Source organism: Malaclemys terrapin, chromosome 1 (assembly GCF_027887155.1).
Source record: "Malaclemys terrapin pileata isolate rMalTer1 chromosome 1, rMalTer1.hap1, whole genome shotgun sequence".
Taxonomy (NCBI): domain Eukaryota; kingdom Metazoa; phylum Chordata; order Testudines; family Emydidae; genus Malaclemys; species Malaclemys terrapin.
In genome coordinates this window covers 123,131,613-123,144,119 of record NC_071505.1, presented here as the reverse complement: position 1 = coordinate 123,144,119, position 12,507 = coordinate 123,131,613, and the positions used below count along the sequence as shown (strand labels likewise).

The 12,507-nt window shown below is 63.6% G+C and overlaps 2 protein-coding genes across 2 annotated transcripts; both read left to right on the top strand.

Moving 5' to 3' along the window:
* Nucleotides 1-416: 416 nt before the first annotated feature.
* On the top strand, nucleotides 417-4,841 carry LOC128831095 (uncharacterized; the record flags this gene model as incomplete). Its single annotated transcript, XM_054017229.1, has 3 exons — nucleotides 417-1,055; nucleotides 1,596-2,725; nucleotides 2,849-4,841. Coding segments are annotated over exons 1-3 (3,762 nt in total), but the record flags the coding sequence as incomplete, so codon positions are not given.
* A 1,480-nt stretch (nucleotides 4,842-6,321) lies between these two features.
* LOC128831041 (uncharacterized) lies at nucleotides 6,322-11,027 on the top strand (the record flags this gene model as incomplete). The annotated part of the gene is made up of 1 exon (XM_054017131.1): nucleotides 6,322-11,027. A coding segment is annotated over exon 1 (4,518 nt), but the record flags the coding sequence as incomplete, so codon positions are not given.
* Between the last annotated feature and the right edge of the window lie 1,480 nt (nucleotides 11,028-12,507).

The following is a 12,507-nucleotide window of genomic DNA, read 5'->3' as shown; positions in this document are numbered from 1 at the left end:
TCCGGATCCACGGAGCTGAGCGCCCGAACTATGGTTTATTGCCCCGCCCTGAGCTAGCGCGGGGGCTTGACTGACTTTGTAATCCCCAGCTCCGGCAGTGAGGACCGGAGCCCGGGCCTGAGTTACTGCCGGACCCTGACGGAGAGCAGGAGCTCATTGCAGAGGCCGTGTACCTTTGGCCTAGTCCCTGCCAGAGGGGCGGAACCCTGAGACCGATCCAGGCCGTGTAGTGAGGCGGCCTGGCCCCCGACGGCCCCTGAGAGGGCCCGACCCCCGCACCGGACGTTTACACGTGGCGCCCAACGTGGGGCCTCCTGCCTAGCATGTGGGCACGAGCCCTAGACACCGGTGAGAAGGGGGCAATGGGGGAGAGACCTCCCGCAAGGGAGGGGGATTTACCCCAGCTCCTGACCCGCATGACCGAGAGTCAGGAGCAACAACAGGCGGCCCCGGTGCGATACCAGCAGGAGTACCAGGCCGCCCACCTGCAGCAGCAGCAGCAACTCATAGAGCAGCTGGGGGCCCAACAACGGCAGCTGATCGCGGACCTGGTTACCCAACAGCAGGATTTCCAGCAGAAGTGTATCCAGCAGCTTGCCGCGGCCCTAGTCCGCCCGGGGGAACCCCTGTCCGGGGTCGCCCCAGGGGCCCCGCGACCCAGCCCCCCAGTACGGTTGACGAAGATGGGACCCGAGGATGACCCCGAGGCTTTCCTCGTGACCTTTGAGAGGGTGGCTATTGTGGCCGGCTGGGTCCCGGAGCAGTGGGCCACCATCCTGGCCCCCTACCTAACGGGGACTGCCCAGACGGTCTACCGAGGCCTGTCGGTAGAGGCGGCCAGGGACTACAACCTAGTGAAGGCCGCTATTCTGGACGCCCTGGACGTAAGCCCCGAGACCTACCGACGACGGTTCAGGGGCCTGGCCTACTCCCCGGGGGCCCGCCCGCGGATGGTGGCTCAGGAGCTACGAGAGACCTGTCGAAAGTGGCTACAACCTGAGCGCCGGACAGCGGAGGAACTGATGGAGCAGGTGGTTCTGGAGCAATTTACGCAGGTACTCCCGCCAAGGGGAAGATCCTGGGTCCTCCGCCACCGGCCGACGACGGTCTCTGCGGCCGTCACGTTAATGGAAGACTTCCTTGCGGCGGAGGTCCCGGCGGGGGCCGCTGGTCGGGCGGTCCCGGTTCGCACGGAGCACCCCAACCCAGAAAAGAGGGGGCCGCCCTCCCGGGCAGCCCCGAGTGCTCCCGCCCGTAGCATGGAGGGCCGGGCTCGGGTGGCCGCACCCTCCGGGAGGCTCACACGGACCCCGGCAGGCCCCGCCGGGGGATACCGTCGGACCCCCCCCGTGGATGACCCCGGGGCTCGGCCGCAGCTAGAGCGAGCCACGGTGGGACCCTGCTTCTCCTGCGGAAGGTATGGCCATTTGCAGCGGGAGTGCCCGGAACGGGGGTGTGCATTTGGCCAAGTCTATTCAGGAGAAGGCCGTGCCCGACGTCCACAGGGGACCAAGATCACCGTGCCCGTGGCTGTTGACGGCCGCCAAGCGATGGCCCTCCTCGACTCAGGCTGTGGCCAAACGCTGGTCTGCCAGGCCCTCGGCCCACCAGCGGACGACCACCTGGCGAAGATTCCCCTGCAGTGTATACACGGGGATGTGCGACGCTACCCCAGCACGCGGGCCCAACTAACCATCGATGGGGTCACCCGGCAGATGACGGTGGGGCTGGCGCCCCGGTTGGCATACCCGGTGATCCTGGGGCGGGACTGGCCCACCTTTAACGCCGTTTTACGCCGCCGGCTCGAGGGTAACCCGCAGGCCACGCCAGCGTTGGGAGGGGAGTCCCCGGGGACTGAGGACGACGAGATAGACAACCCCGTCCCCGCCAATCCCCCGGGGGGGCGAGAAGACCCTCCTCGGGGGGGGGACTCCTCGGCGCCCACAGATTTCTGCCGGGACCAACGGGCCGACCCCACCCTCAGACGGGCCTACGAACAGCTGGCCTCCGTAGACGGGACTATTCTTGACCCCCAGCGTGCGGCGCAGTGGCCGCATTTTGAGTTACGACAAGAACGCCTGTACCGCGTGGAGAAGGACCCCCGTACGGGGGACATCCGGACACAGCTTCTCGTGCCGCGGTGTCACCGCCGGGCGGTCATGAAACTGGCCCACGACGTCCCGGCGGCGGGGCACCTCGGGCATGACAAAACGCTGGCCAGGATTTTGGGGCGTTTCTTCTGGCCCGGGGTATATCAAGACGTAAAGGACTATTGCAAGTCATGTCCAGAGTGCCAGTTGGCCGCCCCTGCCCAGACCCCTAAGGCACCCTTGGTGCCGATGCCTCTTATGGAAACCCCCTTCGAACGCGTGGCCATGGACCTGGTGGGGCCCCTCCCGAAGAGCAGCGCAGGGTTCCAATACATCTTAGTAATGATGGACTATGCCACCAGGTTCCCTGAAGCCGTTCCTCTCCGGAACATCTCGGCCCGCACCATTGCTATGGAACTGGTCAAGATCTTCGCCCGCGTCGGACTGCCCCGGGAGCTACTCACGGATCAAGGGACCAATTTTACATCCCGGCTGCTCAAGCAAGTCTGTGAGATCCTAGGGGTCAAGCAACTCCGCACCTCCATCTATCACCCCCAGACCGATGGACTAGTGGAAAGGTTCAACCGGACGCTGAAAGGGATGCTGCGTCGGTTTCCCCCGGAAGACCTTCGCCAGTGGGACCAGCTCCTTCCACCCTTGCTTCTGGCAATACGAGAGGTTCCCCAGGCATCGACTAAGTTCTCCCCTTTTGAATTGTTATATGGGCGACGACCCCGGGGCCTGCTGGATCTCATGAGGGAGACCTGGGAACAGGCTCCTTCCCCGGCCCAGGGTCTCCTGCAGTATGTGCCGCAACTACAGGAGCGTCTAAGGCAGGCGGGGGATCTGGCACGGGAAAATTTAAAAGCCGCCCAGGACACACAAGCCCAGACGTATAATCGAGGGGCACAGACTCGGGACTTCCAACCGGGTGACCGGGTATTACTCCTCCTCCCGTCCAGTGAGTCGAAGATCCTGGCCCGGTGGCAGGGGCCCTATGAGGTAGTCAGGAAAGTGGGCCCGGTCACGTATGAAATAAATCAGCCGGACCGGAGGAAGAAGAACCAACGCTACCACGTCAACCTCCTGAAGCCCTGGAAAGAGCGAGAAGGGCTGTTGATCAACCCCTACCCGCCCGAACCGGAACTGGGACCCCAGGTTCCCCTTTCCGGGGACACCGAGGAACCCCAGCTCGGGGAGAACTTAACCGAGGAACAGCTCCGCCAGACTCGGTGCCTCCTCCAAGCCTTCTCCCACACTTTCACGGACCAGCCGGGACACACCTCCCTCGTACACCATCGGATCCAAACAGAACCCGGGGTGGTGATACGGGGGACGACCCGGCCCCTGCCCTACCATAGGAGACAGGTCGTGGAGAAGGAGGTGCGGGCGATGTTGGATCTAGGGGTGATAGAGCCATCCCAGAGCGAGTGGCGTAGCCCCGTGGTGTTGGTGCCTAAACCCGACGGGTCACAGCGGTTCTGCATTGACTTCCGCCGCGTCAACGCCATCTCCAAATTTGATGCCTATCCCATGCCTCGGATAGATGAGCTGTTGGCCCGCCTGGGAGGGGCCCGCTACATCACCACCCTGGACCTGAGTAAGGGCTACTGGCAGATCCCCCTAGAGCCCGCCTCCCGTGAGAAGACTGCCTTTGCCACCCCCACAGGTCTCTATCAGTTCACCAGGATGCCCTTCGGCCTCCACGGGGCCCCGGCCACCTTTCAGCGCCTGATGGACCGCCTCCTCCAGCCCCATCAAGAATACGCGGCCGCGTATTTAGACGACGTTGTCATCTATAGTCCGCAATGGGAGACCCACCTGGAGAGAGTCGCAGCCGTCCTGAGATCCCTGCGGGAGGCCGGCTTAACCGCCAATCCAAAAAAATGCCGCATCGGCTGGCAAGAGACTAAGTACCTGGGGTATGCTATCGGGCATGGGCAGGTAAAACCCCTGATCGGGAAGGTCCAGGCAATTGCAAACTGCCCCCCGCCAACCACAAAGCGCCAGGTGCGGCAATTCCTAGGCTTGGCCGGATATTATCGGCGGTTCATCCCCCAGTTCGCGGCAATCGCAGCCCCCTTAACGGGGCTCCTAACAAAGGACAGCCCACGGCAGGTGATCTGGACTACCGAGTGCGACAGGGCCTTTCGGACTCTTAAGAAGTGCCTCTGCAGCGAGCCGGTCTTGTATAGCCCCGATTTTAACCTGCCATTTGTCTTGCAGACAGACGCCTCGGAAGTGGGACTCGGGGCGGTCTTATCCCAAGACGTAGGGGGCGAGGAACATCCCGTCCTATACATTAGCCGGAAACTGTTCCCACGCGAAAAGAACTATGCGGTGGTCGAGAAAGAGGCCCTAGCCGTGAAGTGGGCTTGTGAAGCTCTCCGCTATTACATCCTGGGAGTCCCCTTCACCCTAGTCACCGACCACTCCGCCCTTCAGTGGTTAGGCCGCATGAAGGACCACAACATGCGGCTGCAACGATGGTACCTGGCGCTCCAGCCGTTTGCTTTCACGGTCCGCCATCGGGCTGGTAAGGAGCACGCAAACGCGGATTTCCTTTCCCGGTTGGGGGGTGTGGAATGGGCTGGCCCCGCTGCACGGGAACCAGCCTTGGGGGGGGGGTCGTGTAGTGAGGCGGCCTGGGCCCCGACGGCCCCTGAGGGAGAGGAGCCTGAATTGGCACCCAAGTGGGCGGAGCCACCGCCACCTGTTCCCGCCCCCCGGAAGTCAAGGGGCGGGACAGGAAGTATAAGAGCCAGGCCCCAGCCCTCAGTTAGAGCCCAGCAGCCGGAGAGGCCAGACGTGCCGGTGCGAGCTCCGGCGAGACCAAGGCTTCCCAGAGCCAGGTACCCGGACACGGACGGACCGAGCTGCCCCAGAGCCAGATACCCGGACACCGACCGACCGGACCTCCCCAGAGCCAGGTACCCCGACGCGGATTGGCCAAGCCTTCCCCAAGCAAGGTACCCCGAGGTAGACTGGCCACCCTTGCCCCGAGCACGGTACCCCGAGGAGGGGCCCGAGCGCCCCCCTGACCGGAGACCGGAGGAGCAACCCGACCCGGACGACCCTCTGCGAAGTGAGGAACCCATGGTGTGGGACCCCGTTGCCGAGCCCAGCGGGGAGCAGGTACAAATGGAGGAGGAAATGGAAATCAGCCCGGGGGTAGCTGACCCCAGTCTAGCTACAACAGAGAGCGAACCCATGTTGGTGTGTTGCGGTCAGGACCCCACCAACACAGCGGCAGACTGACTGCCGCTCTTAGGGCCCCGGGCTGGGACACAGTGGAGTGGGTGGGCCTGTGTCCCCCCTGCCACCCCACTTAACGGGTGGCAGTCTCCCCCTCCAGCCAGCGCTCTGGCACCGCCACTGAGCTATTGCTTGCTGCCCTGAACGAGTGCTTGTTGCCCCACCCTGACTGAGGGTCTGGGGCGTCCCGAGTTTGTCCGTGCTCAGCTCCTGATACCCAGACCTGAACCCGAACCCCTGAACTATTGTTTGTTGCCCCGCCCTGACTGAGGGCCTGGGCCTACTAACTTTGTCTGGGCTCAGCCTGAAGGAAGGTCCTGAGCCCCTGAACTATTGTTTGTTGCCCCGCCCTGACTGAGGGCCTGGGGCTACTAACCCTGCCTGGGCTCAGCCTGAAGGAAGGTCCTGAGCCCCTGGACTATTGTGTGCTGCCCCGCCCTGACTGAGGGCCGGGCCTGAACCCCTGACTTTACTGCTCAGCCTGAAGGAAGGTTCTGAGCCCCCTGGACTATTGTGTGCTGCCCCGCCCTGATTGAGGGCCGGGCCTGAACCCCTGACTTTACTGCTCAGCCTGAAGGAAGGTCCTGAGCCCCCTGGACTATTGTTTGTTGCCCCGCCCTGATTGAGGGCCGGGCCTGAACCCCTGACTTTACTGCTCAGCCTGAAGGAAGGTTCTGAGCCCCCTGGACTATTGTGTGCTGCCCCGCCCTGATTGAGGGCCGGGCCTGAACTCCTGACTTTACTGCTCAGCCTGAAGGAAGGTTCTGAGCGCCCTGGACTATTGGGGGTTGCCCTCCCCTGAATAAGGGCCTGGGACGTCCTGAGTTTGTCAGGGCGCAGCTCCGGATCCACGGAGCTGAGCGCCCGAACTATGGTTTATTGCCCCGCCCTGAGCTAGCGCGGGGGCTTGACTGACTTTGTAATCCCCAGCTCCGGCAGTGAGGACCGGAGCCCGGGCCTGAGTTACTGCCGGACCCTGACGGAGAGCAGGAGCTCATTGCAGAGGCCGTGTACCTTTGGCCTAGTCCCTGCCAGAGGGGCGGAACCCTGAGACCGATCCAGGCCGTGTAGTGAGGCGGCCTGGCCCCCGACGGCCCCTGAGAGGGCCCGACCCCCGCACCGGACGTTTACACGTGGCGCCCAACGTGGGGCCTCCTGCCTAGCATGTGGGCACGAGCCCTAGACACCGGTGAGAAGGGGGCAATGGGGGAGAGACCTCCCGCAAGGGAGGGGGATTTACCCCAGCTCCTGACCCGCATGACCGAGAGTCAGGAGCAACAACAGGCGGCCCCGGTGCGATACCAGCAGGAGTACCAGGCCGCCCACCTGCAGCAGCAGCAGCAACTCATAGAGCAGCTGGGGGCCCAACAACGGCAGCTGATCGCGGACCTGGTTACCCAACAGCAGGATTTCCAGCAGAAGTGTATCCAGCAGCTTGCCGCGGCCCTAGTCCGCCCGGGGGAACCCCTGTCCGGGGTCGCCCCAGGGGCCCCGCGACCCAGCCCCCCAGTACGGTTGACGAAGATGGGACCCGAGGATGACCCCGAGGCTTTCCTCGTGACCTTTGAGAGGGTGGCTATTGTGGCCGGCTGGGTCCCGGAGCAGTGGGCCACCATCCTGGCCCCCTACCTAACGGGGACTGCCCAGACGGTCTACCGAGGCCTGTCGGTAGAGGCGGCCAGGGACTACAACCTAGTGAAGGCCGCTATTCTGGACGCCCTGGACGTAAGCCCCGAGACCTACCGACGACGGTTCAGGGGCCTGGCCTACTCCCCGGGGGCCCGCCCGCGGATGGTGGCTCAGGAGCTACGAGAGACCTGTCGAAAGTGGCTACAACCTGAGCGCCGGACAGCGGAGGAACTGATGGAGCAGGTGGTTCTGGAGCAATTTACGCAGGTACTCCCGCCAAGGGGAAGATCCTGGGTCCTCCGCCACCGGCCGACGACGGTCTCTGCGGCCGTCACGTTAATGGAAGACTTCCTTGCGGCGGAGGTCCCGGCGGGGGCCGCTGGTCGGGCGGTCCCGGTTCGCACGGAGCACCCCAACCCAGAAAAGAGGGGGCCGCCCTCCCGGGCAGCCCCGAGTGCTCCCGCCCGTAGCATGGAGGGCCGGGCTCGGGTGGCCGCACCCTCCGGGAGGCTCACACGGACCCCGGCAGGCCCCGCCGGGGGATACCGTCGGACCCCCCCCGTGGATGACCCCGGGGCTCGGCCGCAGCTAGAGCGAGCCACGGTGGGACCCTGCTTCTCCTGCGGAAGGTATGGCCATTTGCAGCGGGAGTGCCCGGAACGGGGGTGTGCATTTGGCCAAGTCTATTCAGGAGAAGGCCGTGCCCGACGTCCACAGGGGACCAAGATCACCGTGCCCGTGGCTGTTGACGGCCGCCAAGCGATGGCCCTCCTCGACTCAGGCTGTGGCCAAACGCTGGTCTGCCAGGCCCTCGGCCCACCAGCGGACGACCACCTGGCGAAGATTCCCCTGCAGTGTATACACGGGGATGTGCGACGCTACCCCAGCACGCGGGCCCAACTAACCATCGATGGGGTCACCCGGCAGATGACGGTGGGGCTGGCGCCCCGGTTGGCATACCCGGTGATCCTGGGGCGGGACTGGCCCACCTTTAACGCCGTTTTACGCCGCCGGCTCGAGGGTAACCCGCAGGCCACGCCAGCGTTGGGAGGGGAGTCCCCGGGGACTGAGGACGACGAGATAGACAACCCCGTCCCCGCCAATCCCCCGGGGGGGCGAGAAGACCCTCCTCGGGGGGGGGACTCCTCGGCGCCCACAGATTTCTGCCGGGACCAACGGGCCGACCCCACCCTCAGACGGGCCTACGAACAGCTGGCCTCCGTAGACGGGACTATTCTTGACCCCCAGCGTGCGGCGCAGTGGCCGCATTTTGAGTTACGACAAGAACGCCTGTACCGCGTGGAGAAGGACCCCCGTACGGGGGACATCCGGACACAGCTTCTCGTGCCGCGGTGTCACCGCCGGGCGGTCATGAAACTGGCCCACGACGTCCCGGCGGCGGGGCACCTCGGGCATGACAAAACGCTGGCCAGGATTTTGGGGCGTTTCTTCTGGCCCGGGGTATATCAAGACGTAAAGGACTATTGCAAGTCATGTCCAGAGTGCCAGTTGGCCGCCCCTGCCCAGACCCCTAAGGCACCCTTGGTGCCGATGCCTCTTATGGAAACCCCCTTCGAACGCGTGGCCGTGGACCTGGTGGGGCCCCTCCCGAAGAGCAGCGCAGGGTTCCAATACATCTTAGTAATGATGGACTATGCCACCAGGTTCCCTGAAGCCGTTCCTCTCCGGAACATCTCGGCCCGCACCATTGCTATGGAACTGGTCAAGATCTTCGCCCGCGTCGGACTGCCCCGGGAGCTACTCACGGATCAAGGGACCAATTTTACATCCCGGCTGCTCAAGCAAGTCTGTGAGATCCTAGGGGTCAAGCAACTCCGCACCTCCATCTATCACCCCCAGACCGATGGACTAGTGGAAAGGTTCAACCGGACGCTGAAAGGGATGCTGCGTCGGTTTCCCCCGGAAGACCTTCGCCAGTGGGACCAGCTCCTTCCACCCTTGCTTCTGGCAATACGAGAGGTTCCCCAGGCATCGACTAAGTTCTCCCCTTTTGAATTGTTATATGGGCGACGACCCCGGGGCCTGCTGGATCTCATGAGGGAGACCTGGGAACAGGCTCCTTCCCCGGCCCAGGGTCTCCTGCAGTATGTGCCGCAACTACAGGAGCGTCTAAGGCAGGCGGGGGATCTGGCACGGGAAAATTTAAAAGCCGCCCAGGACACACAAGCCCAGACGTATAATCGAGGGGCACAGACTCGGGACTTCCAACCGGGTGACCGGGTATTACTCCTCCTCCCGTCCAGTGAGTCGAAGATCCTGGCCCGGTGGCAGGGGCCCTATGAGGTAGTCAGGAAAGTGGGCCCGGTCACGTATGAAATAAATCAGCCGGACCGGAGGAAGAAGAACCAACGCTACCACGTCAACCTCCTGAAGCCCTGGAAAGAGCGAGAAGGGCTGTTGATCAACCCCTACCCGCCCGAACCGGAACTGGGACCCCAGGTTCCCCTTTCCGGGGACACCGAGGAACCCCAGCTCGGGGAGAACTTAACCGAGGAACAGCTCCGCCAGACTCGGTGCCTCCTCCAAGCCTTCTCCCACACTTTCACGGACCAGCCGGGACACACCTCCCTCGTACACCATCGGATCCAAACAGAACCCGGGGTGGTGATACGGGGGACGACCCGGCCCCTGCCCTACCATAGGAGACAGGTCGTGGAGAAGGAGGTGCGGGCGATGTTGGATCTAGGGGTGATAGAGCCATCCCAGAGCGAGTGGCGTAGCCCCGTGGTGTTGGTGCCTAAACCCGACGGGTCACAGCGGTTCTGCATTGACTTCCGCCGCGTCAACGCCATCTCCAAATTTGATGCCTATCCCATGCCTCGGATAGATGAGCTGTTGGCCCGCCTGGGAGGGGCCCGCTACATCACCACCCTGGACCTGAGTAAGGGCTACTGGCAGATCCCCCTAGAGCCCGCCTCCCGTGAGAAGACTGCCTTTGCCACCCCCACAGGTCTCTATCAGTTCACCAGGATGCCCTTCGGCCTCCACGGGGCCCCGGCCACCTTTCAGCGCCTGATGGACCGCCTCCTCCAGCCCCATCAAGAATACGCGGCCGCGTATTTAGACGACGTTGTCATCTATAGTCCGCAATGGGAGACCCACCTGGAGAGAGTCGCAGCCGTCCTGAGATCCCTGCGGGAGGCCGGCTTAACCGCCAATCCAAAAAAATGCCGCATCGGCTGGCAAGAGACTAAGTACCTGGGGTATGCTATCGGGCATGGGCAGGTAAAACCCCTGATCGGGAAGGTCCAGGCAATTGCAAACTGCCCCCCGCCAACCACAAAGCGCCAGGTGCGGCAATTCCTAGGCTTGGCCGGATATTATCGGCGGTTCATCCCCCAGTTCGCGGCAATCGCAGCCCCCTTAACGGGGCTCCTAACAAAGGACAGCCCACGGCAGGTGATCTGGACTACCGAGTGCGACAGGGCCTTTCGGACTCTTAAGAAGTGCCTCTGCAGCGAGCCGGTCTTGTATAGCCCCGATTTTAACCTGCCATTTGTCTTGCAGACAGACGCCTCGGAAGTGGGACTCGGGGCGGTCTTATCCCAAGACGTAGGGGGCGAGGAACATCCCGTCCTATACATTAGCCGGAAACTGTTCCCACGCGAAAAGAACTATGCGGTGGTCGAGAAAGAGGCCCTAGCCGTGAAGTGGGCTTGTGAAGCTCTCCGCTATTACATCCTGGGAGTCCCCTTCACCCTAGTCACCGACCACTCCGCCCTTCAGTGGTTAGGCCGCATGAAGGACCACAACATGCGGCTGCAACGATGGTACCTGGCGCTCCAGCCGTTTGCTTTCACGGTCCGCCATCGGGCTGGTAAGGAGCACGCAAACGCGGATTTCCTTTCCCGGTTGGGGGGTGTGGAATGGGCTGGCCCCGCTGCACGGGAACCAGCCTTGGGGGGGGGGTCGTGTAGTGAGGCGGCCTGGGCCCCGACGGCCCCTGAGGGAGAGGAGCCTGAATTGGCACCCAAGTGGGCGGAGCCACCGCCACCTGTTCCCGCCCCCCGGAAGTCAAGGGGCGGGACAGGAAGTATAAGAGCCAGGCCCCAGCCCTCAGTTAGAGCCCAGCAGCCGGAGAGGCCAGACGTGCCGGTGCGAGCTCCGGCGAGACCAAGGCTTCCCAGAGCCAGGTACCCGGACACGGACGGACCGAGCTGCCCCAGAGCCAGATACCCGGACACCGACCGACCGGACCTCCCCAGAGCCAGGTACCCCGACGCGGATTGGCCAAGCCTTCCCCAAGCAAGGTACCCCGAGGTAGACTGGCCACCCTTGCCCCGAGCACGGTACCCCGAGGAGGGGCCCGAGCGCCCCCCTGACCGGAGACCGGAGGAGCAACCCGACCCGGACGACCCTCTGCGAAGTGAGGAACCCATGGTGTGGGACCCCGTTGCCGAGCCCAGCGGGGAGCAGGTACAAATGGAGGAGGAAATGGAAATCAGCCCGGGGGTAGCTGACCCCAGTCTAGCTACAACAGAGAGCGAACCCATGTTGGTGTGTTGCGGTCAGGACCCCACCAACACAGCGGCAGACTGACTGCCGCTCTTAGGGCCCCGGGCTGGGACACAGTGGAGTGGGTGGGCCTGTGTCCCCCCTGCCACCCCACTTAACGGGTGGCAGTCTCCCCCTCCAGCCAGCGCTCTGGCACCGCCACTGAGCTATTGCTTGCTGCCCTGAACGAGTGCTTGTTGCCCCACCCTGACTGAGGGTCTGGGGCGTCCCGAGTTTGTCCGTGCTCAGCTCCTGATACCCAGACCTGAACCCGAACCCCTGAACTATTGTTTGTTGCCCCGCCCTGACTGAGGGCCTGGGCCTACTAACTTTGTCTGGGCTCAGCCTGAAGGAAGGTCCTGAGCCCCTGAACTATTGTTTGTTGCCCCGCCCTGACTGAGGGCCTGGGGCTACTAACCCTGCCTGGGCTCAGCCTGAAGGAAGGTCCTGAGCCCCTGGACTATTGTGTGCTGCCCCGCCCTGACTGAGGGCCGGGCCTGAACCCCTGACTTTACTGCTCAGCCTGAAGGAAGGTTCTGAGCCCCCTGGACTATTGTGTGCTGCCCCGCCCTGATTGAGGGCCGGGCCTGAACCCCTGACTTTACTGCTCAGCCTGAAGGAAGGTCCTGAGCCCCCTGGACTATTGTTTGTTGCCCCGCCCTGATTGAGGGCCGGGCCTGAACCCCTGACTTTACTGCTCAGCCTGAAGGAAGGTTCTGAGCCCCCTGGACTATTGTGTGCTGCCCCGCCCTGATTGAGGGCCGGGCCTGAACTCCTGACTTTACTGCTCAGCCTGAAGGAAGGTTCTGAGCGCCCTGGACTATTGGGGGTTGCCCTCCCCTGAATAAGGGCCTGGGACGTCCTGAGTTTGTCAGGGCGCAGCTCCGGATCCACGGAGCTGAGCGCCCGAACTATGGTTTATTGCCCCGCCCTGAGCTAGCGCGGGGGCTTGACTGACTTTGTAATCCCCAGCTCCGGCAGTGAGGACCGGAGCCCGGGCCTGAGTTACTGCCGGACC